At 38.6% G+C, this 23,683-nt stretch overlaps 1 protein-coding gene across 3 annotated transcripts in view; it reads left to right on the top strand.

Annotated features, from left to right (window-relative positions):
• The window catches only part of REV3L (REV3 like, DNA directed polymerase zeta catalytic subunit), a 174,829-nt gene that overhangs the window by 40,817 nt on the left and 110,329 nt on the right, over window positions 1–23,683 (top strand). For all 3 annotated transcript variants that reach the window (XM_043439689.1, XM_043439688.1, XM_043439690.1), the window contains one exon: window positions 18,522–18,711. In XM_043439689.1, coding sequence (XP_043295624.1) covers window positions 18,522–18,711 — 190 coding nt within the window. The remainder of the gene's footprint in view (window positions 1–18,521; window positions 18,712–23,683) is intronic.

Genomic DNA, 23,683 nt, shown 5'->3' with positions numbered 1-23,683 from the left:
TACGATCCTTGAGTGTTTCACAACCATAAACTGTGCTTGAGAAATTTACTAGATTTGCATAATCTCATTATTTGTAACATTTTAGTTATGTGCCTTTGAAAGAAAATTCAGGCATTTATATACAAAGTTGACTGGACAACAAGTTTATCTTGATTAGCTATTAATTCTGCTTTAAATCATCTGAGTTGAATTTTCATATTATAAATCAGATTATTAATTTTACTTCAAGACCTTGGATTATTTACTTTTCAGTTGAAATACTGTAAGGGTTAATATGTTTGATCATTCTGACTAAAACATTGAAAACTAAAACATTGGTTTTATAAGTCAGAATTATATTTTTAGCAAGTTAATAAGTACTAGTTATTTTTATGACATTTAGTTTGAAAGGTGCACATTTTCTTGGGAAGTGTAGCTTGGAACCGCTGTTAGCAGTTTAGTTTTTTAAGGCTAGGGTTTTTAGAATAGTATGATGGTATACCATGGTGTGTGAAGTAGTATCCAGGCTGAGGCTTACTGTCACTGTGAAAGTAAAGGTGATTATTGATTTCCTTTTTGTAATAATATTTGCAAACTAAATTACATATGAATGTTGGGCATGTCATTTCATCAGATTTTTGACATATTAATCATAAAATAATTTGTTTATATATGCTTTTTTGCAACCCCATGGACTGTAGCCTTGCAGGCTCCTCTGTCCATGGAATTCTCCAGGTAAGAATACTGGAATGGGTTGCCATTCCCTTCTCCAGGGGATCTTCCTGACCCAGGGATTGAACCCAGGGCTCCTGCATTGCAGGTGAATTCTTTACCATCTGAGCTACCAGGGAAGCCCTAAAATAATCAACAGCAAGTGAAGTGAAGTGAAAGTCACTAAGTCATATCTGACTCTTTGCAACCCCATGGACTGTAGAGTCCATGGAATTCTCCAGGCCAGAATACTGGAGTGGGTAGCCTTTCCCTTCTCCAGGGGATCTTCCCAACCTGGGATCAAACCCAGGTCCCCGGCATTGCAGGCAGATTCTTTACCATCTGAGCCACCAGGGAAGCCCAAGAATACTGGAATGGGTAGCCTATCCCTTCTTCAGCATATCTTCCCAACCCAGGAATTGAACCAGGGTCTCCTGCATTGCAGGCAGACTCATTACCAGCTGATCTACCAGGGAAATAGGAGTTGGTTATTTTACTGCTGTTTACTATGGAAAAGTGGTCCTTAATTCAGTCTCTTGTACTCCCTAGCAAACAGGTGGGGAATAGGAGGACATTATGAATATCTTCATTAGCATTTGAAAAGCAATATTTATAAGGAGAAAAAATAAAAGCAGTCAAATTTCTACTAGACTCAGTTTTTGAAAACCCTTGTAGGAGTTACCCAGTATGAAAAAAATCCTGTTGTTTCTGCTTTCTGACCATAAATTCTCAATTTTATAACATCAACTTTGGATGTTCTACAATTCAATTCAGTTGTGACACTACCTGAGGTTTGTGCAGACTCCACAGAGTAAGGGATCAGTCCCATAAGACTCCTCACTCCTCAGCCATGAATGGCCTCCCCAGGCTACCTTCACTTCTGTTTAGCCAACTACTGATTAGGGCTTTTCCATAATCCCTATCTCAAGTCCCTTTCAGGTTCAGTAAATGGCTATAATAACTTACAAATTTAAGGAAAGAGTTATACTTAGTGTGGTTTATTTAAAAGGATACAGATGAGCATCCTGATGAAAAGATACATAGGGTGTGTTTCAGAAGGCTCCTGAGCTCAGGTGCCTCTGTCTCCATGGAGCTGGCATGCACCACCAATCAGGAAACTCCCCAAAGCCTCATTGTTCAAGAGTTTTTATTGAAGTTTTCTTACAAAAGCATGACCGATTAAATCATTGGCCATTGGTGATTGAACCCGGAGGTGAGATGGGTGAGATAAGGTTGAAAGTTTCAACGCTCTAATGATATGGTTAATTTCTGGGTAACCAGCCCCCATTTTGAAGCTGTCTGACAACCCCACCAAGAGTCTCCTCGTTAGCATAAACTCAGGCATGGTCAAAAGGGGTTCATTATGAATAACGAAAGATACTGCCATCAGGATACTCAGGAGATACCAAACGTTATAAGAGCTATGTGTAAGGAATCAGGCGCAAAGATCAAAATAAACATATTTTTAAAAGTAAACCACACATGCTAATCTAATATGTATCAAACACCCCGTGTATTTCAGGCTCTCTGCTAGGCATTAAGAATAGGAAGGATAAAAAGACATGATGTGTGTGTTCAAGGAACTCACACTGTATGTGTTAAGATATAGACAGCGACGCTGCATCTTATAGGGCGTTAGGGTCTGAAGCTAAAGGTATGAGATTAAAACCTAACAGGCAGACTTTCTCTGATAGTCTCTTAAATTGCATGAAATCCACCACACATCTTTCCATAAGTCCAACAGCTTAGTTTTCCAACATCACAATCTCCTCAGTTGAGCTCTAGTTGAAATAGTTGGTCTGCGATCAGGGCCGTGTTTTATGAAAACTCTTAACTGTTATCTTTTAAACAGTAAGATCATACTTAGTTAACCTCTCTCAATAAGAACTGCTTCTACAATTAGAGGCATATAGGAACTGAGAAACTAAGGAACACCAGATTTATACATCTCATAGTGCTAGAGGATAAATTTATTGACTGATCACACTGATACCATTTCATTGTGTTCTCATATTATTCAGTCTTCTCTGTATCTCTTCCCATCCTCCCTCAATCCCTTTCTATCTAGTAAATAAGACACATATATGATGTGATTCCACTGTGTATAAACATATGTATAGCATAAGTGCCATAATAGATTTATATAGGTGAGGACACAAGTGAAGAAACAAGTTTTAAACTCATCTTTGTAGGTAAAGGATGTGCTGTGTGCTGTGCTTAGTCGCTCGGCCCTGTCTGACTCTGAGCGACCCCATGGACTGAAGCCCACCAGGCTCCTCTGTCCGTGGGATTCTCCAGGCAAGAGTACTGGAGTGGGCTGCCATGCCCTCCTCCAGGGGACCTTCCCAACCCAGGGATTGAACCTGGGTCTCTCATGTCTCTTGCACTGGCAGGTGGGCTCTTTACCACTGGCGCTACCTGGGAAGCCCAAAGGCTGATATTCACAGTTGAATTAGCAAGTGGAACTGATACTTCGAAATGAGATGCAGTTAGTGTTTTCCATCCAAATACTAATCACATACTTTATTTCCTTCAAAAAAAAATACTTATGTCTGTCTTTTTCCTATTTTCTCAGTGATTCTTCTGCTTAAAGAGTAATTAATTCAAGGAAATGTACTGAGCATGTCTGAGACATGGCTGAGGCAGAGGATTCTAATCTCCAGTTTCTCTGGCTTGTGATGCTGCTGGAACTTGTCCACAGTACCCCAGGTTGTACTGGTGAATATAAATATGGGAAAATCGATCTTCCCCATTGAGCAGAGAACTACAGGCCAAGATGCAATGCGTCCTTTGGCCACCTACACGGTTATGTTACAGGAATACATCTTCTATTTTGCTCTTTGTTTTCTCTGTGTATAAAACAGAAAGCTTTAAAAAAAAAAAACAGAAAGCTTTTATGTTTCTCTACTTTTCCTTTATGTTGAAAAAATTGCCTTCTTTTATGCTGAAAAGTTATTTTCTAGTATACTATTTTAATTCTATTGTTGTTTCTTATATGTATGTATGTATATTTATGCGTTGTGTATATGTAAGTTAGGATTCCCTGGTGGTTCAGACGGTAAAGAATCTGTCCACAATGCGGAAGACCTGGGTTCGATCCCCAGATTGGGAAGATCCCCTGCAGGAGGGAATGGCAACCCACTCCAATATTCCTGCCTGGAGAATTCCATGGACAGAGGAGCCTGGTGAGCTATAGTCCATGGGGTTGCAGAGAGTCAGACATGACTGAGCAACACACACACACCCCTTTAAGCTGCTTTCCTTGGACACACACACACACACACCTTTAAGCTGCTTTCCTTGGGGTTGCCACAGGGATTATAGTTAACATCTTAATTTAAAACAGTCTGGTTTGGATCAATCTCAATTTTAATATGTAAAAACTTTGCTCTAGTATAAAACCATTGATAAAAATTCTGTCTTTATCCATTATAAGCCCATCGACATAATTTTTTAGATTGATTTATTTATTTATCTTGGAGGGCTGTGGTGGGTCATTGTTGCTGCTCGCGGGCTTTCTGTAGTTGCAGAGAGTGGTGGCTACTTTCTGGCTGTGGTGTGCGGGCTTTACATTGTGGGGGCTTCTCTGCTGCAGAGCACAGGGCGTGTGGGCTTCAGAGAATCGGCTTAGTTGTTGTGGCACAGGCTGAGTTGTTCCACAGCATGTAGGGTCTTTCTGGACCTGGGATGGAACCAACGTTCCTTACGTTGTAAATCGGATTCTTAACCACTGGACCACCAGAGAAGCCCCCATCAATACAATTTTTATAATAATTTTATGCACCTGTCCTTTAAATGAGATAGAATAAAAGAGTTACAAATATACATTTTTATTATCTTTTGTGTTTATTTACATAGCTACCTTTACTCTTGCTTGTTATTGCTTAGTGTGGATTTGAGTTACTGTCGGTTGTTTTCTCGTTTCAGCTGGAAATGAAATAATCGTTTAGTATTTCTTACAGGGCAGGTCTGCTAGGGATGAATTCTTTCAATTTTCCTTTATCTAGGAATGTCTTAAGTTTCTTTTTTCCCACCTCACCTAGCTCTCCTTCATTTTTTGAAGGGTACTTTTGCTAGATACAGAATTCTTGGATGACAGTCTTTCTCTTTCATCACTGTGACCATATCATCCTGCCCACTGGCCTGCATAGTTTCTAATGAGAGGTCAGCTATTAAACTTGTTCAGGAAACTTTGTACCTAAGAAATGTTTTCCTTTTGCTGCTTTCATGATTTCGTTCTGTCTTTTGACAGTTTGGCTATGAAACATCTAGGTGTGAATCTCTTCAGCTTTGTCCTACTTGAAGTTTATTGAACTTCTTAGATACACATACTGATGTTTTCCATCAAACTGGAGAAGTTTTTTGTCATTATTTTTTTCAGATATTCTTTCCACTCCTTTTCCTCTCTCCTCCCCTTTGGAAACTCACATTGCGTGTATGTTGGCATACCTGATGTAGTCCCACAGATCTCTGAGGCTCTTTTCATTTTTCTGTGTGTGTGTGTGCGCGCATGTGCACACTTAGTGGATTGAGTTGTGTTCGACTCTTTGCAACCCTATGGTGTGTGTGTGTGTGTGTGTGCGCGCGCATGTGCACACTTAGTGGATTGAGTTGTGTTCGACTCTTTGCAACCCTATGGACTGTAGCCCACCAGGCTCCTCTGTTCAACGGATTCTCCAGGCAAAAATACTGAAGTGGGTTACCATGCCCCCCTCCAGGGGATCTTCCTGACCCAGGGATTGAATTCATGTCTCCTGTGTCTCCTGCATTGGCAGGCAAGTTCTTTACCACTAGTGCCACCTGGAAAGCCCAAGTTTCTTCATAAGATTGGAGAATCTCAACTGTCTGCAAGTTCAGTGATTCTTTTGCCAGTTCAAATGTGTTGTTTATCTTCTCTAGTACAATTTTCATTTCTTTTATTGCTCTTTTCAACTCAAATGTGTATATTGTACTTTATGTATTTTTTAATTGCACTGGATGGGAATATCATTTTCATATTGAAATGCCAGCTTTTTATTTGATTGTTTTTATAATTTGTCTCTTCATTTATATTCTCTACTAAAGGAACTGTATTATATTTGTATATAAATATGAAATTATTATATATAAATTTATATATAAAATGTGACTCAAACTTTCCTTTAATTCTTTATACATAATTTCCTTTATTTCTTTAAAATATTTTTAATAGCTGATTTAAGGTATTTGTACAGCAAGACCAACATCTCGACTTCTTCAGAGACAGTTTCTGTCAACTTTTTTCCTATGTGTGGGTCATACTTCCCTGTTTCTTTGTATATCTTACAATGTTTTGTTGGAAACTAGATAACTGTCAATAATGTGACAGTTAAGAAAACCATAGTCCTTCCTACCCCCAAGATTTGTTTTGCTCTGTTGTTGGTGTTGCTGTTTGTTTCTTTAGTGACTTTCCTGGGTTAATTCTTTTCAGTCTCTGTTCTTTGAAGCCTGCTCAGCTAGCTTGGTGGTCAGTTATTGATTGGCCAGAGATTTCTTTAAATGCTTTGAGCCAGTATGTCTCTGTTCAGCTTTTGCTGAGGAGCTGTGTGTGTCTCTCTGTGTGTGTATGTTGAAGCAAAGCTTCAAGGTCAGCCAGAAGTGAATAATTAGGGCCTTGTTAGGTCTTCTGCACAGTTCACATGGCTTCACATATGTGCATAGCCTTCTAAATTCCCAGGACTGTTGTAGAGTTTCTTAAAGCCGCTTAGGGATATAAAACTCCTCAGGTTTTCTTTTTAAGTATTTTGGTCACCCTCTTTATTAGCTGCAATTAGTAAAATCTGCTCAGGAAACTGCAATGTTAAACTGCTGCTGCTGCTAAGTCGCTTCAGTCATGTCCGGCTCTGTGCGACCCCATAGACAGCAGCCCACCAGGCGCCGCCGTCCCTGGGATTCTCCAGGCAAGAACACTGGAGTGGGTTGCTATTTCTTTCTCCAATGCAGGAAAGTGAAAAGTGAAAGTGAAGTTGCTCAGTCATGTCCAACTTTTTGTGACCCCATGGACTGCAGCCCACTAGGCTCCTCCTTCCATGGGATTTTCCAGGCAAGAGTACTGGAGTGGGTTGCCATTGCCTTCTCCAAAATAATTGCTACTGACTATTTTTACGCTGCAGATAGGACTATACACATTGAGAGAGCTCTGAGTCTTGTCAAATAAAACCTGAAGAATGCAGTTTTTCTAGCAAGCTGCCATACAGGTGAAATAGTAAGAGTTTTCTAGTGCTTGGGGGGGAAATGCAAATATTTTCTGGCTCTCCAGTATCTGCTTGATTTTTAGGTTTCACAGCTACCATAGTAGCAAGATTTTGGTTTTCAAGGCTTATCTGGAGCTGGAAATGAGAGATTGTATTAGGGCAAGTTAACAGCCTACAAAGCTTGCTGTTTTTGGTAAGATCAACAGGTTTTCTTGAGTAAGCATTGCTTGGATTATCACAATCCTTCAGTTAGTTTCCTGAGTGCAGAAAAAAAGTTGATTTTGACAGTATTTATCTGTATTCTTTTAAAAAATTTTTTCTTGAAGAATAGTTGATGTACAGTATCAATTGTCACAGGTGTGCAGTGTAGTGGTTTATTATTTTTAAAGGTTATACTTCATTTATAGTTATAAAATATTGGCTATATTCCCTGTATTGTAGGTTATATCCTTGTAGCATATTTTATACATAATAGTTTGTACCTCTAAATCCTCTACCCTTAAATTGCCCCTCCTCCTTTCCATCTCCCTCTTGGTAACCACTAGTTCTCTATGTCTGTGAGTCTCTTTTTGTTGTATTCACTAGTTTTGTATTTTTTTAGATTCCACATATAAGTGATGTATCATGCAATATTTGTGTTTCTCTGTCTTACTTATTTCACTTAGCATCAGTTTCAGTTCAGTCGCTCAGTCGTGTCCGACTCTTTGCGACCCCATGGACTTCAGCACGCCAGACCTCCCTGTCCATCACCAACTCCCAGAGTCTACCCAAACTCATGCCCATTGAATTGGTGATGCCATCCAATCATCTCATCCTCTGTCGTCCCCTTCTCTTCCTGCCCTCAATCTTTCCCAGCATCAGGGACTGTTCAGATGAGTCAGCTCTTCGCATCAGGTGGCCAGAGTATTGGAGTTTCAGCTTCAACATCAGTCCTTCCAGTGAACACCAGGAGTGATTTCCTTTAGGATGGATTGGTTGGATCTCTTTGCAGTCCAAGGAACTGTCAAGAGTCTTCTCCAACACCACAGTTCAAAAGCATCAATTCTTCAGCTCTCAGCTTTCTTTATAGTCTAACTCTCACATCCATACATGACTACTGGAAAAACCATAGCCTTGACTAGATGGACCTTTCTTAGCAAAGTAATGTCTCTGCTTTTAAATATGCTGTCTAGGTTGGTCATAATTTTGCTTCCAAGGAGTAAAGCATCTTTTCATTTCATGGCTGCAGTCACCATCTGCAGTGATTTTTGGGCCCCCCAAAATAAAGTCAGCCACTGTTTCCATTGTTTCCCCATCTATTTGCCGAGAAGTGATGGGACCAGATGACATGATCTTAGTTTTCTGAATGTTGAGCTTTAAGCCAACTTTTTCACTCTCCTCTTTCACTTTCATCAAGAGGCTCTTTAGTTCTTTACTTTCTGCCATAAGGGTGGTGTCATCTGCATATCTGAGGTTATTGATATTTCTCCCGGCAATCTTGATTCCAGCTTGTGCTTCTTCCAGCCCAGCGTTTCTCATGATGTACTCTGCATATAAGTTAAATAAGCAGCATGACAGTATACCACCTTGATGTTCTCCTTTTCCTATTTGGAACCAGTCTGTTCCATGTCCAGTTCTAACTGTTGCTTCCTGACCTGCATACAGATTTCTCAAGAGGCAGGTCAGGTGGTCTGATATTCCCTTCTCTTTCAGAATTTTCCACAGTTTATTGTGATCCACACAGTCAAAGGCTTTGGCATAGTCAATAAAGCAGAAATAGATGTTTTTCTGGAACTCTTTTGCCTTCTTGATCCAGTGGATGTTGGCAATTTGATCTCTGGTTCCTCTGCCTTTTCTAAAACCAGCTTGAACATCTGGAAGTTCATGGTTCACGTATTGCTAAAGCCTGACTTGGAGAATTTTGAGCATTACTTTACTAGCATGTGAGATGAGTGTAATTGTGCGGTAGTTTGAACATTCTTTCGGATTGCCTTTCTTAGGAATTGGAATGAAAACTGACCTTTTCCAGTCCTGTGGCCACTGTTGAGTTTTCCAAATTTGCTGGCATATTGAGTGCAGCACTTTGACAGCATCATCTTTCAGGATTTGAAATAGCTCAACTGGAATTCCATCACCTCCACTAGCTTTGTTTATACTGATGCTTCCTAAGGCCCACTAGACTTCACATTCCAGGATGTCTGGCTCTAGGTGATTGATCACACCATCGTGATTATCTGGGTCGTGAAGATATTTTTTGTATAGCTCTGTGTATTCTTGCCACCTCTTAAAATCTTCTGCTTCTGTTAGGTCCATACCATTTCTGTCCCTTATTGAGCCCATCTTTGCATGAAATGTTCGCTTGGTATCTCTAATTTTCTTGAAGAGATCTCTAGTCTTTCCCATTCCATCATTTTCCTCTATTCCTCTGCACTGATCACTAAGGAAGGCTTTCTTATCTTTCCTTGATATTCTTTGGAACTCTGCATTCAAATGGGAATATCTTTCTCCTTTGCTTTTTGCTTCTCTTCTTTTCACAGATATTTGTAAGGCCTCCTCAGACAGCCATTTTGCTTTTTTGGATTTCTTTTTCTTGGGATGGTGTTGATCCCTGTCTCCTGTACAATGTCATGAACCTCTGTCCATAGTTCATCAGGCACTTTATCAGATCCAGTCCCTTAAATCTATTTCTCACTTCTGCTATATAAGCATAAGGGATTTGATTTAGGTCATACCTGAATGGTCTAGTGGTTTTCCCCACTTTCTTCAATTTGAGTCTGAATTTGGCAATAAGGAGTTCATGATCTGAGTCACAGTCAGCTCCCAGTCTTCTTTTTGCTGACTGTATAGAGCTTCTTTGACTGCAAAGAGTATAATCAATCTGATTTCAGTGTTGGCCATCTGGTGATGTTCATGTGTAGAGTCTTCTCTTGTGTTGTTGGAAGAGGGTGTTTGCTGTGACCAGTGAGTTCTCTTGGCAAAACTCTATTAGCCTTTGCCCTGCTTCATTCTGTACTCCAAGGCCAAATTTGCCTGTTACTCCAAGTGTTTCTTGACTTCCTACTTTGGCATTCCAGTCCCCTATAATGCAAAGGACATCTTTTTTGGGTGTTAATTCTAAAACATCTTATAGGTCTTCATAGAACCATTCAACTTCAGCTTCTTCAGCATTACTGGTTGGGGCATAGACTTGGATTACTGTGATATTGAATGGTTTGCCTTGGAAACGAACCAGAGATCATTGTGTTGTTTTTGAGATTGCATCCAAGTACTGCATTTTGGACTCTCTTGTTGACTATGATGGCTACTCCATTTCTTCTAAGGGATTCCTGCCCACAGTAATAGATATAATGGTCATCTGAGTTAAACTCACCCATTCCAGTCCATTTTAGTTCACTGATTCCTAGAATGTTGATGTTCACTCTTTCCATCTCCTGTTTGACCACTTCCGATTTGCCTTGATTCATGGACCTACCATTCCAGGTTCCTATGCTATATAGCTCTTTACAGCATCAGACCTTGCTTCTATCATCAGTCACATCCACAACTGGGTGGTGTTTTTGCTTTGGCTCCGTCTCTCCGTTCTTTCTGGAGTTAGTTCTCCACTGATCTCCAGTAGCATATTGGACACCTACCAACCTGGGGAGTTCATGTTTCAGTGTCCTGTCTTTTTGCCTTGTTATACTGTTCATGGGGTTTGCAAGGCAAGAATACTGAAGTGGTTTGCTATTCCCTTCTCCATGTTTTGTTAGAACTATCCACCATGACCCGTCCAGTCCATCTTGGGTGGCCCTACACGGCATGGCTTAGTTTTGTTGAGTTAGACAAGGCTGTGGTCCATGTGATCGGAGTGGCTAGTTGTCTGTGATTGTGGTTTCAGTCTGTCTGCCCTCTGATGCCCTCTCTCAGTGCCCACATTCTTAGTGGGATTTCTCTTACCTTGGACGTGGGGTATGTCTTCACGGCTGCTCCAGGAAAGCACAGCCGCTGTTCCTTAGCTGGGACATGGGGTGTCTCCTCTCGGTCGCCGCTCCTGATCTTGCACATGGGCTAGCTCCTCTAGGCCGCTCGCCGCTCCAGCACTGCACAGCCTAAGTATCACTTGGCATAATGCTGTCCAAATCTATCCATGTTGTTACATATGGCAAAATTTCATTCTTTTGTTATGGCCAAATAGTATTCTGATGTGTGTGTGTGTGTGTGTGTATACACATATGTACACAGCTTCTTTATCCATGCATCTGCTGATGAACACTTAGGTTGCTTCCATATCTTAGAAATTATAAAAAATGCTGCTGTGAATATTGGGGTGCATATGTCTTCCTGAATTAGTGTTTTTCCTAATTACTTCCTCTGCTGTTCTGAATGTACTTCTTCCCATTGCTGTGTATTTTTATTAGTACTCTGTTTCCAGATTCTTATCCAGCCTCTCATTGCTTGTTTTTCTCTTATATGTTTCTACTGAACCTTGGAACTCTTGTTCCATGGCTAACATACTTTGTTGTTGTTTAATCACTAAGTCGTGTCCGACTCTTTCGTGACACCATGGACTGTAGCCCTCCAGGCTGCTCTGTCCATGGAATTTCCCAAGCAAGAATACTGGAGTGGGTTGCCCTTTCCTTCTCCAGGGGATCTTCCCAACTCAGGGATTGAACCTGCATCTCCTGCATTGCAGGTTGATTCTTTACCACTGAGCCACCTGGAAGCCTGTTGACATACTTACATTCTCAATTATTCACTGACTGTTACTGCTCTTTTCCTTTCAGGGACTGATTCTCTCATATCCCATATAAATCAAAATCCTCTATTCCTCCTTTAAATATTAGTATTCCTCAAGTTTCTGGCCTACACCCGTTCTATTGTCTGTCTGTTGCCCCTGAGCATTCTTACCTAATTGTTGCTCAGACTCACAAGTCTGTTGACTTCTCTAGCCCAGATCTTTGTCCTAAATTCCACATCTGTATCTCATTGTGCTTAATGTAGTTCTTTGGAATTTCTATAGGCACATAAAATTTCTTAAGTTCAAAATATAAAGCAATTTATTTTTCTTTCTCAGTTTCTTTGATATTCTCATTTATCTAGTTGCCTAAACCAAAAATGTGGGTTGTTTTTTATTCTTTCTCCTTAACCCTTCCTCCATATTAGAGTCAGTTACTTTTCAATTCTGTGCCCTAAATCCTTCTTGAATTCGATTTTCTTCATCTCTACTGACATCTCTTGCCTGAAGTACTCCAGTAGACTCCTAAACAGAGCTTCCCATTATAGTCCCATTCTGTCCCGAACTTCTTCACAGTGTATCCACAAGGAGATTATAAAGTGCAGATCCACATAAGTCACAGAGTCTGCAAACACACGCATGTATGTACACCTACACACACACACTTTGCCCTTTTCTCCATTGCATTTCTTGCTCCATCCAAATTGCCTTTGTCCTGTTTCTGGACCATGTCCTGTTCCTGTTCACTTTCCGTTACATACTACAGTATTCTTTCTCTTTTGCTTTTCGTTGCTTCGTCAGGGAAACCTTCCTGTTTTCTCACAAACTGTACTACATATCTCTAGATATAGATTTACCACACTGTAATTGCCTGTTTACTCATCTTTATCTCCAAGTAGAATGCCAAGTCCATGAGATCAGAGGCTGTGATTATGAGCAGCCTGTGGCCTATCACTTAACATTGGGCTTCCACAAATTATTTGATGAAGAGCGAATTTATGCCATCATACGAATGATGGAACCAACCATGTTGAGCACTGAGAAGACAAAGATATATTCAGCAAACAGCCCTTTGAAACATCTGGTGTTTGAGGGATATAGCTCTGCTAGTAATTCAGCATTACCAGCTTAAAGCCAGTGATTCTAAATGAAGTCCTTTATGCCTTAATTGAAAACTACAATGCCATGAATATATATATGAAACCCCAAGGTGTTATTTAGAAAGGAGAAAGTGAAGAGAAGCTATTCAATAGGAAGTTTTATATATATATATGTATATGCACATAATAAAGTTAGTGGTTATACTTAGTTTTTATATTATTTTGTTTTTAATTTCTGGGTCATTGAGAAGTAGGTGACTTCTTCCTTCCTGCCTGTCTTTTACACAAATTGTATAATATTTAGAAAATATTTATAAGCAACAAGAAAAAAAACTGAAATCACCCATTTCTGATTTAATATATATATAGTTTCACAATTTAAATAAATCTGAATATCACCAGAAATAGATATATCATAAGCATCTCTATGCTAGGAAATACATCAATACCATCTGTTATTGAGCTTAGCAAACTTTATACCACATAGTATATATTTGAAGCTTTAAGGGCTAGAAGGTCTTTGTCACAATTATTCAACTCCTCCTGTATTTGGAATAAACCATTCCAAATGGGAGTGGTGTATTCCAATAAAATTTTACTTACAAAAGCAGGTGGCAAGCAGGATTTGGTATGAGAGCCATAGATATGTGCTGTGATACATATAAACCATAATTGTTTAATCTCCTATTTGAAGAAGTTTATTATCTTCACTTTGTACAATTATTCTACTATCTTAATATCTAAATCTTTATATACATTCTTTTTTCCTTTGCATAGATCTTGGAAAAAATTTCTAGGGCTAAGAGTACATCCTTAAGACTTTTTTTCATGAGAATAGGTGATATAACACTTGCTTTCAAACTGTGAGTATTAGGAGTTTTGTTTGGTTCATTTTGTGGTTTTTGTGGGGCTAGGAAAAGAAAAATGGAGTGAAAAGATGGAGTGATGGAGGCAAAGAAAGACTGGAGGGAAACATTGAATAATCGTAATATAAAACTTAAGAGATATTTCATGAAGAAAACATGAGAAATTTCATAAATACAAATTTTTCTGTTCACATAACCAAAATTTTTTTTTTTGACTGTTTGTTTCATAGCTCTGTAGAGTTTTGTTTAAAATTTTGTGTAGATTGAGATTTGGGAGATGGGGTTTACAAATTTCAAAATGAGCTTTTCTTAATCAGTCTCCTAAGATACTCTTAGGCCAGCATGATTTTGATTGTGATTACCAGTCAGCTTGTTTTGGGAAAAAAAAAAAGGAAAAAAGAGGCCATTAAATTTTCCTGTTTGGTTGACAGGGAAGTCTAATCAGAACAGGGATTACTATCCATGGACAAAATCCTGCCTGTCCCCTGTTATAAATGAAATTTTATTGGAACACAGCCATGGCCATTCACTTAAGTACTGTCTGTGACTGCTTTCAGGCTACGACAACAGAGTTCCATAGTTATAGCAGAGACAGTATAGCCCCCAAAGCCTAAAATATGTACTGTATGCCACTTAACAGAAAAAAAAATTTTTCAGACCCCAGAATAAGGAATGGCACATATTAGTCTTTCTATTGTTGAAAATGGATCTACAAAACCAGAAGTCATTTTGTTACAGATAGACTAACAAGATTTTAGAAGCACAGTTAATTCAGATCGCAAATCTGGGCTCTTAAAATATAGAAGAAAATGTGGGAAAACAATAAAAGAAATGTTGGAATACAGAGGACTTAATGTTTAGTGAAGTTTTAAGTTCTGTGAGAGCTTAGATTTAGAGCACCAAACACTGGCTGTTACAGAAGCACCTACCTTAGTTATAAAGTCCCTTCTTACATAGTTGGAAAATAGCCAATTCCACAAAGTTTTGCTATAGTGTCTTTAAAAGCAAGCAGTTATGCCGTGACAAGTTCAGTGGAAAATTTTTTGAAACCTGTTTACATAGGCTTATTCTTCCAATGGCAGTCTTTGTTCCTACTGAATTTGTTGCCTTAATTCAGTTTCACATAACAATAATAGGGAACATTCAGAAAGTAGGGATATTTTCTTTCTTTGGATCCACGTTGCCTGGAAATAGCTAATATCCAGAATCCCAAATCATTTAGTAAGGTTTCGAAGCAGCATAGCTCTTGTTAATTTGAGAAAGACATTCTTAAGAGAATCTTGCGTGGAACTCTTTGGAGTATGGGCTTCCTGGTGGCTCAGAGGTTAAAGCGTCTGCCTGCAATGCAGGAGACCTGGGTTCGATCCCTGGGTCAGGAAGATCCCCTGGAGAAGGAAATGGCAACCCCCTCCAGTATTCTTGCCTGGAGAATCCCATGGACAGAGGAGCCTGGTAGGCTACAGTCCAAGGAGTTGCAAAGAGTCGAGCAGGACTGAGCGACTTCACTTTCACTTTTCAGAAATGCCTCAAGACTGAAGTTGAATCTTCCTCTTAACTAGGCCACTGAAGAGATGAAAAAACCTGAGTCTGTAGTACCAGCTACTTAGGCTTCTTTTATGAGGGAGAATCCACTAATGCTCACTTCACTATTTTAGGGTGTTTCCTCACACATGAATCTAATCATTAGGGGAGTGAGGGTAGACTAGTTTATCTGAGGGACTGTTCATCTATATGGTCCCACACATTTGTGTGGGATAGAGCTAATGGAAGGAAATAAATAAAAACAGTCTGTATCTTGTCAAGATCAAGCAATGCTATAGCAGAGCTACAAATTTTACAGTAATAAAAGACATACTGTTGCCAAAAAGACATTGACTCTCATTCATTTTCACACATTTCTCTTTGTTTTAACTTTTGCGTCTTATTTTATCTTGTTTCTGTGACACTTATTCTGTATTAGAGCTGTTAGAGCTCTGCCAAGAATTCCTTATGCTCTTCAGGAGATTGTTCTTGAGAAAGGGTGGTGAGTAAGGCACTGAGCCATCCCTCGCTGCTGGAGAACTAGATGGAGGTACATCTGTTTTGATGTAGTGACTACAGCTTTGAGTGGGACTTCGGATCCTTCAGGGTAGGAAAGTGCAGTAAGCTGGGGACTCTCTAAGTCCTTCTGTAACCTTGGTGGTGGTGCCTTAGTTGTATCCGAGTCCCTCTGTTTTCATAGATATGTTTTTTCAGATATTCGGGGCTTTCACACCATTCCTTCTCCTTAAGCAACTATTCTGTTTTGCTGGAAGCTCTTGCATTCATTTAATAAAATGTCTATTAAGCACATACGTTTTGTGCTGGATCCTGGGGATTTTATGATCATTGAAACACAGCATCAGGTCCCAAAGAGTTTGCAGTCAGATGGGAGAGTCAGATAAAGAAACAGGTGCTAATAGTACAAAATAAAAACTGAGGAATTAAGAATTAAGGAAGCCAGTATTAATTTCAAAAAAAATATTGAACCAGAATGGTTAAATGGGAAGAGCATTGGTTTTAGATTTTGTTGATCTGTTTTTTTTGTTGTTGTTGTTGATCTGTTTTTAAATCCTGATTTAATTACCTAATAGGTATGTTATTTTACTAAAGTTAACCTTTGTGATACTTGCAAGGTTGTTCTAAGTTTTAGAAATAAATTCATGTAAAGCACTTGATGTCCAATGCCTGTTGAATAAATCATTTCTGTTTTTTTTCTAAATCATACACCACAAATTTTTATAGTTCCAAAACCTATAAATAGATCATTTCTCTGGCCCCTACTCCACAAGAGATATGAAAAGAGGATATTTTAAATGTCTAAATGAACTTTGTAAACATCCTCCCTATGAGGAAACTATTAGAAATGAAATCTTACAATTATTTCTTTTAAAATGTATCTAAATTTCCATTATTAAGATATTGATTAAAATTAGTGTCTTAAGAGCTTAACAATATTATTTGTAAAATATGCTAGTAATTCTGTAATCATTGGTCTTAGATTTTATTTGTCAACTTAAAAAGGGAATACATTTCTGTCTCCTCACCTCCCTGGAGCGCTCTGTGGTTTAGCATGCCAGTTACTTTTAACCAAACTGTGGTTTATATCCAGAAGTTGTAATGGTTATAATCTTTTTTCATGAGATGTTCAAAAAACATTAAAATAGATAATCAGTAAATTGATAAATATATTTTAAGATTTTATTACAACTTGAATTTTTTCTATTTAAAGAATTAAAAGCTGCAATATTTAGAAAATAGTATCATGCTGCATGATGACTCAGACAGTTAAGACTCTGTCTGCAATGCTAGGAGATCTGGTTCGATCCCTGGGTCAGGAAGATCCCCTGGAGGAGGAAATGGCAACCCACTCCAGTATTCTTGCTTGGAAAATTCCATGGACAGAGAAGACTGGCGGGTTACAGTCCATGGAGCCACAAAGAATGGGATACTACTGAGCAACTAACACTTTCACTTTCATTGTGTTGTATTTAGAATGAAACAGAATAAAGAATTCACTTTTCAATGAAAGAGTTTTTTTATTTCTTTGAAATTAAGTAACATAAAGTTAGAAATTGAAATTGGTCTAACAGCAACACAATTTGTAGTTCTTCGAAAATGTCAGAGTTATTTAGCTCAAATCTGAATACTGCACTGAGGAGGGCACAGATCTTATTCCATTAATGTAACCTTTGCAGTTTTGCTACACTTTATAACTATTCCAGATTTATTTGTTAATTCTGTTACAGCTGTCCCTTAAAAATAAGACAAACATATTATTCACTATAAAAATTATAAATACAAGATATCAACAGAACATGAAACTCTTTTGTATGTATTTTATGTAAATCTCTCTAAATTATAAATTGGAAATAGTGATCAAACAAAAACTTTTCTGAAGAAAGAAAAAGCCAGGAAACAAGAGTGGGATAAGAGGTGGGGGAGAAGCCTTAGGATAGTGTTGGCAGGGCAGTACATAATAGCGACAGAATGAGAAAATGGGTGTGTTCTTCCATCACTGCTGTTTTCCTCTGTGTTTGTATTGGACAAATGGCACATGCCCAGGGGGAACAAGGGACAATGTTCTGAGGACAGGAACTGCTTTTATACAGTCCTGCCAGATTCATGAGAGTAATAGTGCATCTGCTTTTTGTTACTTAACCTTGTCACGGATACATTACTGTTTCTGTAGCACTTTGTTTAGTGGGTTCTCACTCACATGACCTTCCTCATCATGGCTGTATGGGATTGTTTGTTGGCAAATCAGCACCATTTGCCCTTCCTGCACCTTTTTTTTTTTCCTTTCTGCACCTTGCCTAATATGATGACTTCCTGGAAAGTGTGCATGCTTGTTTTTTTCCCTTATTGTGTCTTCCCTGTTCCACTTCACCAAATGTGCAATTTAGATATCCAGAAGTCCATTAGAGACAATTGATCTGTAGGGATTGTCTTTTGTTTTTGTCTGTTTTGATTTTCTTTTCCTAACAGCACAATTTCATTTTTGCTCTTCCCAACTACCCCCTCTCCATAGCAAAATTCCACCCACTGGAATGTGAAGATAGACATTAACTGATTTATTTAGTAAACTTTCAGTGAATTTTTGTAAGCTTCATAACACTGTGTTATGTGGTATTATAGGGCAGTTTGGTGAAGTACATAAAAGTAGTTAGATTGTGAAGATGAAGTATTCCAACATATTTTCACCAAAACTACTATTTAAACCATACTCTAATGCTTATATTTATAAAATGCTTCCAAATGTTCTGTTGTGAGATATAGTCAATACAGGTGGCTTTAACTATGGGTTAGTTTCTTCAGCCCTTCCCTCAGATAAGCTGGGCTGTCATTAGACCATTTAAAGGACTTGTATTTTGAGCTTTGTAATGTTAAGGTTTTAAAATGCATCTCCAGTCTAAACTTTACAATGTGTGTTACATTTTAGGTCAGAAGACATGTCTTCATCTGCATGGCATCTTTCCTTACCTCTATGTGCCATATGATGGTTATGGACAGCAGCCAGAAAGCTATCTGTCTCAGATGGCATTCAGTATGGACAGAGCACTTAATGTGGCTTTAGGCAATCCATCTTCCACTGCTCAGCACGTGTTCAAGGTGTCATTAGTATCGGGAATGTAAGTATATGATAACATCTTTTTAAATTTCTATTTCTTTGTATTTATATTGTTATTCCAGTTAAAAGAAAATATATCCAATTCAGATATACTCTGTTCATTTTTCCCTTAATTCTACTCTAATGGAACTGGGATGAAATTTCTTAGTATAACCTTTTAAAATCAGTTTTTATTGCAATGAAAGATAAATGGTTAACAGTGATTTTTGTTTTAACTTTTTCCACTTCTCTGCTTCCTAGAACTGTAGAAATTCATCATTTCTACATTAATGTAGAAATTGATGTAATTCATTCATCAACTACTTACTGAGCACCTTTTATGTGCCAGGCACTCTTCTAGGTGCTTGGGATATGCTGGTGAACAAAACAAAGATCCTTGCCCCTGTGGAAGTTACATTGTAGTAATGCAAAACCAATGGGAAATAACCAGTGAATATAATATGAAATAAATTTATTGACTTATTACGTGATACTTAGTGCTGTACAATAAAATATGTAGAGCAAGATAAGAAGGATCATTAGTGTGGGTTAGAGAAGTAGACTGGTGTCAGTTTTCTATAGGGTGATCAGGGAAGGTGTCATTGACAGGGTAAATGACGTTTGAGCAAAGACTTGAAGGTGGGGGATGGGAACAAAATGGAGACCAGCTGACTGGAGCAGAGGGAAAGGAGAGTGGACAAAAGGAGATGAGCGAGATACAAGAGGATGGAAATCATGCTGGCCAGTGGATCCCCAGAATCCGTTTTACCTGATTTGACACCATGAGAATGCACTATCAGATCTCCAAATACGAGGAACATAATTGAACAATGGCCCCAGCTACTGCGCTGAAATCCATTTATCATCCCATGTAAGCTGAAGCCATTTTTCATAGGCTTCTCCCACCCAGTGGCTGAGCAAGTAAGAATACTAAGACATGGAGAAGGAAATGGCAGCCCACTCCAGTATTCTTGCCTGGAAAAGTCCATGGACAGAGGAGCCTGGCGGGCTGCAGTCCATGGGTTACATGACTGAGCACGTGTGCACGAGGGTGGAGGGAGACGGGTTGGGAGCAATAAAGTGGGAGAACTGAAAAAAAAAGAATACTGAGACAGTCCTGTGTGTGGGAGACACTTGGGGAGCCTTTCTGAACTTTCAGTAGACTCACATTGCAATAGAAGACACTTCCACTCATCTTCCCTCTCTCTCCCCTTCACTTAGATCGGACCTGTATCTAAGTCTGGTGGCTTTCCCACTCTCTCGTCAGGTCTTCCTCATATTCTTTCACAGGTGTTTCCACTAATTTCTTGCTTATTTAGACTTGAACTTCTTGAAGGACTTCAGACTAACACAGTTGAGAACTTAGTAAAAACACATTCTTTGCTCTGATCCTAGACCTAATGAATCATATACTCTAGTTGTGGGGCTCAGAAATTTGTGAGTCTTGCTGCTGATTCTGATGCGTATTCAAGCTTGAGAACCACTGAAGTAGGCTATTCTAAGGCCGTTGGTTTCTGTTCTGAGCTATTTGATTTTGAGCAGCCATGATCTAACTTTGAAAGGGTTACTTTAGCCTGTGTAAAGAATAGATTGTAGGAGCACAAGAGTTGAATAGGGAGAACATTAGGACTCTTGTTTCATTAATATGGGTGAGAAAATATGAATGCTTGAACAAGGGTAGGAGCAGGGGTGTAGTGAGAACTGGTCAGCTTCTAGATCTATTCTGAGAGTTGAATCCTCAAGATTTGCTCTCTGATTGAATGAGGCTCGTGAGAAAAATCAGGGATGACTGTGAAACTTTGAGTTGGTGCAGATAGAGCAGGCTGGCAGGAAAGTTTGGAGCTAATACTGGAACATATGAGTTGAATGTATCTCCATGAAATCCATCTTAAATCTGTCTACTTCCACCTGAATCCAGGTTTTCCTCTGGACTACCAGTGTCCTTTTAATTGAGTTTTCTTCTTCTGTTCTTATCTCACCCCAGAGCTACAGAAGTAATGTAAATTGGGTACTTTTAAAATCATTTAAAATCCTTGAGTGGCTTCATATTGTTTATAGAATAAAATTTAAGCTTCTAACCACAGCCTATGTGATTTGACGCCTGCCTGATCTGACACCTATCGTCTGCCTAGCTAGACGCCTGTTTCTGTTCCATCCAGAAACACTGGACTTCTTACAGTTTCTCTGATATACTGAGCTCTTGCCCACCTTTGTACATGCAATTTGCTTTCCTCGAGTGCTCTACCCTTCTCCAGTACTTCAAATCCTTCACCTCTCCAGAGAACTTTTTTGACTTCCCTTCTTAAAATAGGTTGATGTTTTTGTTTTGTATCTTTAGCCCGTTCTTTGTTTCCTTTTGTACTTAACTATTCTTGTTGTAGTCACTAAGTCATATCCTACTCTTTGTGACCCCATGACTGTAGCCCTCCAGGCCTCTCTGCCCATGGGGTTTTCCAGGCAAGAACGCTGGAGTGGGTTGCCATTTCCTTCTCCAGGGAGTACTTACTATAGTTTCCAGTTATTTTAATTTTTTGTTTATTAGTTCTTATGCTTTTCTCGCACCAGCATGTAAGTTTCATGAGAAAAAAGACCATGTTTGTCCGTCATTATATCCCTTACACCTTGTATGGTGTTGAGCACTTAGTAGAGAAGGCTCAATAACTATTTGATAGAATAAATGAATCAGGTGAAGGTTCACACCCCTCCTATGATAGCAACAATTAGGTTAAAGATAATCATCAGCTTTATATTCTACATTTTTTATGTTTAATGATTTCTGAGGACTTTGCTATACATATTCTCATTTCAAAGTTGAATCTCCAAACAACCTAGTGGAACAAATAATGAGTCACCAACCTTTTTGTATTTTTGATGGGCATTTGTTAAAAGCATAGCCATATTTTTAAGAGCAGTTAATAGAAATCTAGAAACCTGGAGGCAAAGATGAGCTATTTAGTCTAATTTGTGACTGCTTCTCTCTTTTTTCTCCTGTTCTGATGTTTTGTTTGTTTTCTTTATGTAGGTCCCCTTCCCCCTTACCATGCGTCGTAGCTTCTGTGAGGCCTTTACTCCTTCAATATTGCGTGTGTACTTAGGGTAGACAAAGTTGCATATAGCTGTCTAATTAAAATTTGTACGAACTTAATTCCAGTCTTCCTAGACTGTGCATTATCCTGAAGCTAGGTTAAGAGAGAGGAAGGACCATGACCTTAGGCTCATTTCAGGGGTTCCCTGCCACTTAGCTACCATGATTCTAGAAAATAATCTATAAAAAGATTCTTAGTCTGTCTAAATTAATTAAGTGTTTTAAACTATCATTTTCCTTCTCATTATTATATTAAAAAACTAACTCCAATTATCAGGTGCAACTTTTAAAGTATAAACATATCTACCTTAGACTTAAATATAAACATATTTACCTTAGACTCTGCTCCATTCTACTTTCTTTCTTCCAGAGAGTCTCCCTGTTGAGAAATTCTTTCGGCAAAATCAAGTAAAGTCAACAGTAGCAAGTAAGGATTGCAGTAGGAAGTAAGGATTCCAGGTTAAATTATACAGAGACTCTCTTGGCTAGAAGAAGCTAAACTCTCTTGAGTTTATAGAATGTCCAGGCTATATTTTGAGGCAGAATACATAGAAAAGCAGAATCCTAGATTTACAAAGAATTGTAGAAATTTGATAGTCTTGTATTCAGCTTTTGAAATTTATAAGATTCTAACTGTCAAAGCCTGAAAATCTTTAGCAAAAACAAGGATAACATGGACCACACCAGTGCAGATTTAACTCTTCATTTCCATTTATCTGGCTAAAAGTGTCCCTAACCCCTATATCTTTAGACAAAGAGCTATGTTTATGTGTATGAAAAATACCAAAGCAGGAGGAATAAAGAGTTGAATTTTGCTAGTGAAAGAGAATGAGATCATTCATGTATCTTTCACCCTTCATAGCAACAAAAATGGGGTGAACAGCATCAAACTGGACAGGAAGTGGTTTTTTGTTTTTTTTTTTTGAAGAGGGGGTAAAGGGTCGGGGATAGGGAATGAGGGTCAGTGCAGGCCTTTCAGAGGAGGTGAGTTTAAGCAGAGGCCTGACTGCAGATTGAAAGTAAGCCTTGCAGTGGTTCAGGGCAGAACTTACTTTACAGGCAGAGGAAGTGGCAAGTTACTTGAAAGTGGATCAAGTTAGAAGGGGTTGAAATGTTTGGAATGGCTGGAGGAAAAAAGATGAGTGGGTATGAGATAAGATTGAAGTGAGTGGCAAGAATGAGACAAAGACCTTTTAAGACTTTTTCTTTCTAATAGAAATTCCTTTACAGAAAACGTACAGATGATTCTGACCTAAAGGCTTAGAATAGCTTATTTTTTTTAAGTTATTTAAATATGCCTCAAATGACTGTGTTGTCAACTTCTATACTTGAGGGCTACTACACTATCAGACATGACAGAGAGAAAATGGTATTCTAATGAGGGTAAGTTCTATCTAGTGCCCATCATAAGGGGAAAATACATATTTTTTTTAATGAAAAGAAACTGAGTTTATCCATCTAAAGATTTAACCAACTACTTATTTATAGACAAACTCTAGACAAATACTTTCTATTTTGCCTATAAATTCAGACCTGTTTACATATTGTTTCTGATTATATAATCTTTGAAAATGGTAGTATGTTTATTAGAGTTTCAGATCTTCCTGAAATAATATAACATGATAGCTCAACTTATTCCTTCTTGCATTGAGGACTTGTTTCTCCTTCTATCATACAGATTTTTGCTTCTCTCTTTCCCCACTGCAGCTGACTGATACCCTGAATTGAACCCAGCCTCAATATAAATAGGTTATTAGTAAGGCCATGATCTTTTCAATCTCTTAAATTGTGTCTGCACAGTTTTCAGTTTCATTTGATTTGGGTGTGTGTTTTATACACACACACACACACACACACATATGTACATATGTATAACAGGTAAGTTGTCTCTCCTTAGTGAAGTTGTAAA

Source organism: Cervus canadensis, chromosome 20 (genome assembly GCF_019320065.1).
Source record: "Cervus canadensis isolate Bull #8, Minnesota chromosome 20, ASM1932006v1, whole genome shotgun sequence".
In the NCBI taxonomy this organism is placed as follows: domain Eukaryota; kingdom Metazoa; phylum Chordata; class Mammalia; order Artiodactyla; family Cervidae; genus Cervus; species Cervus canadensis.
The sequence above is the reverse complement of the archived record's forward strand: the minus strand, read 5'-3'. Positions and strand labels throughout refer to the sequence as shown.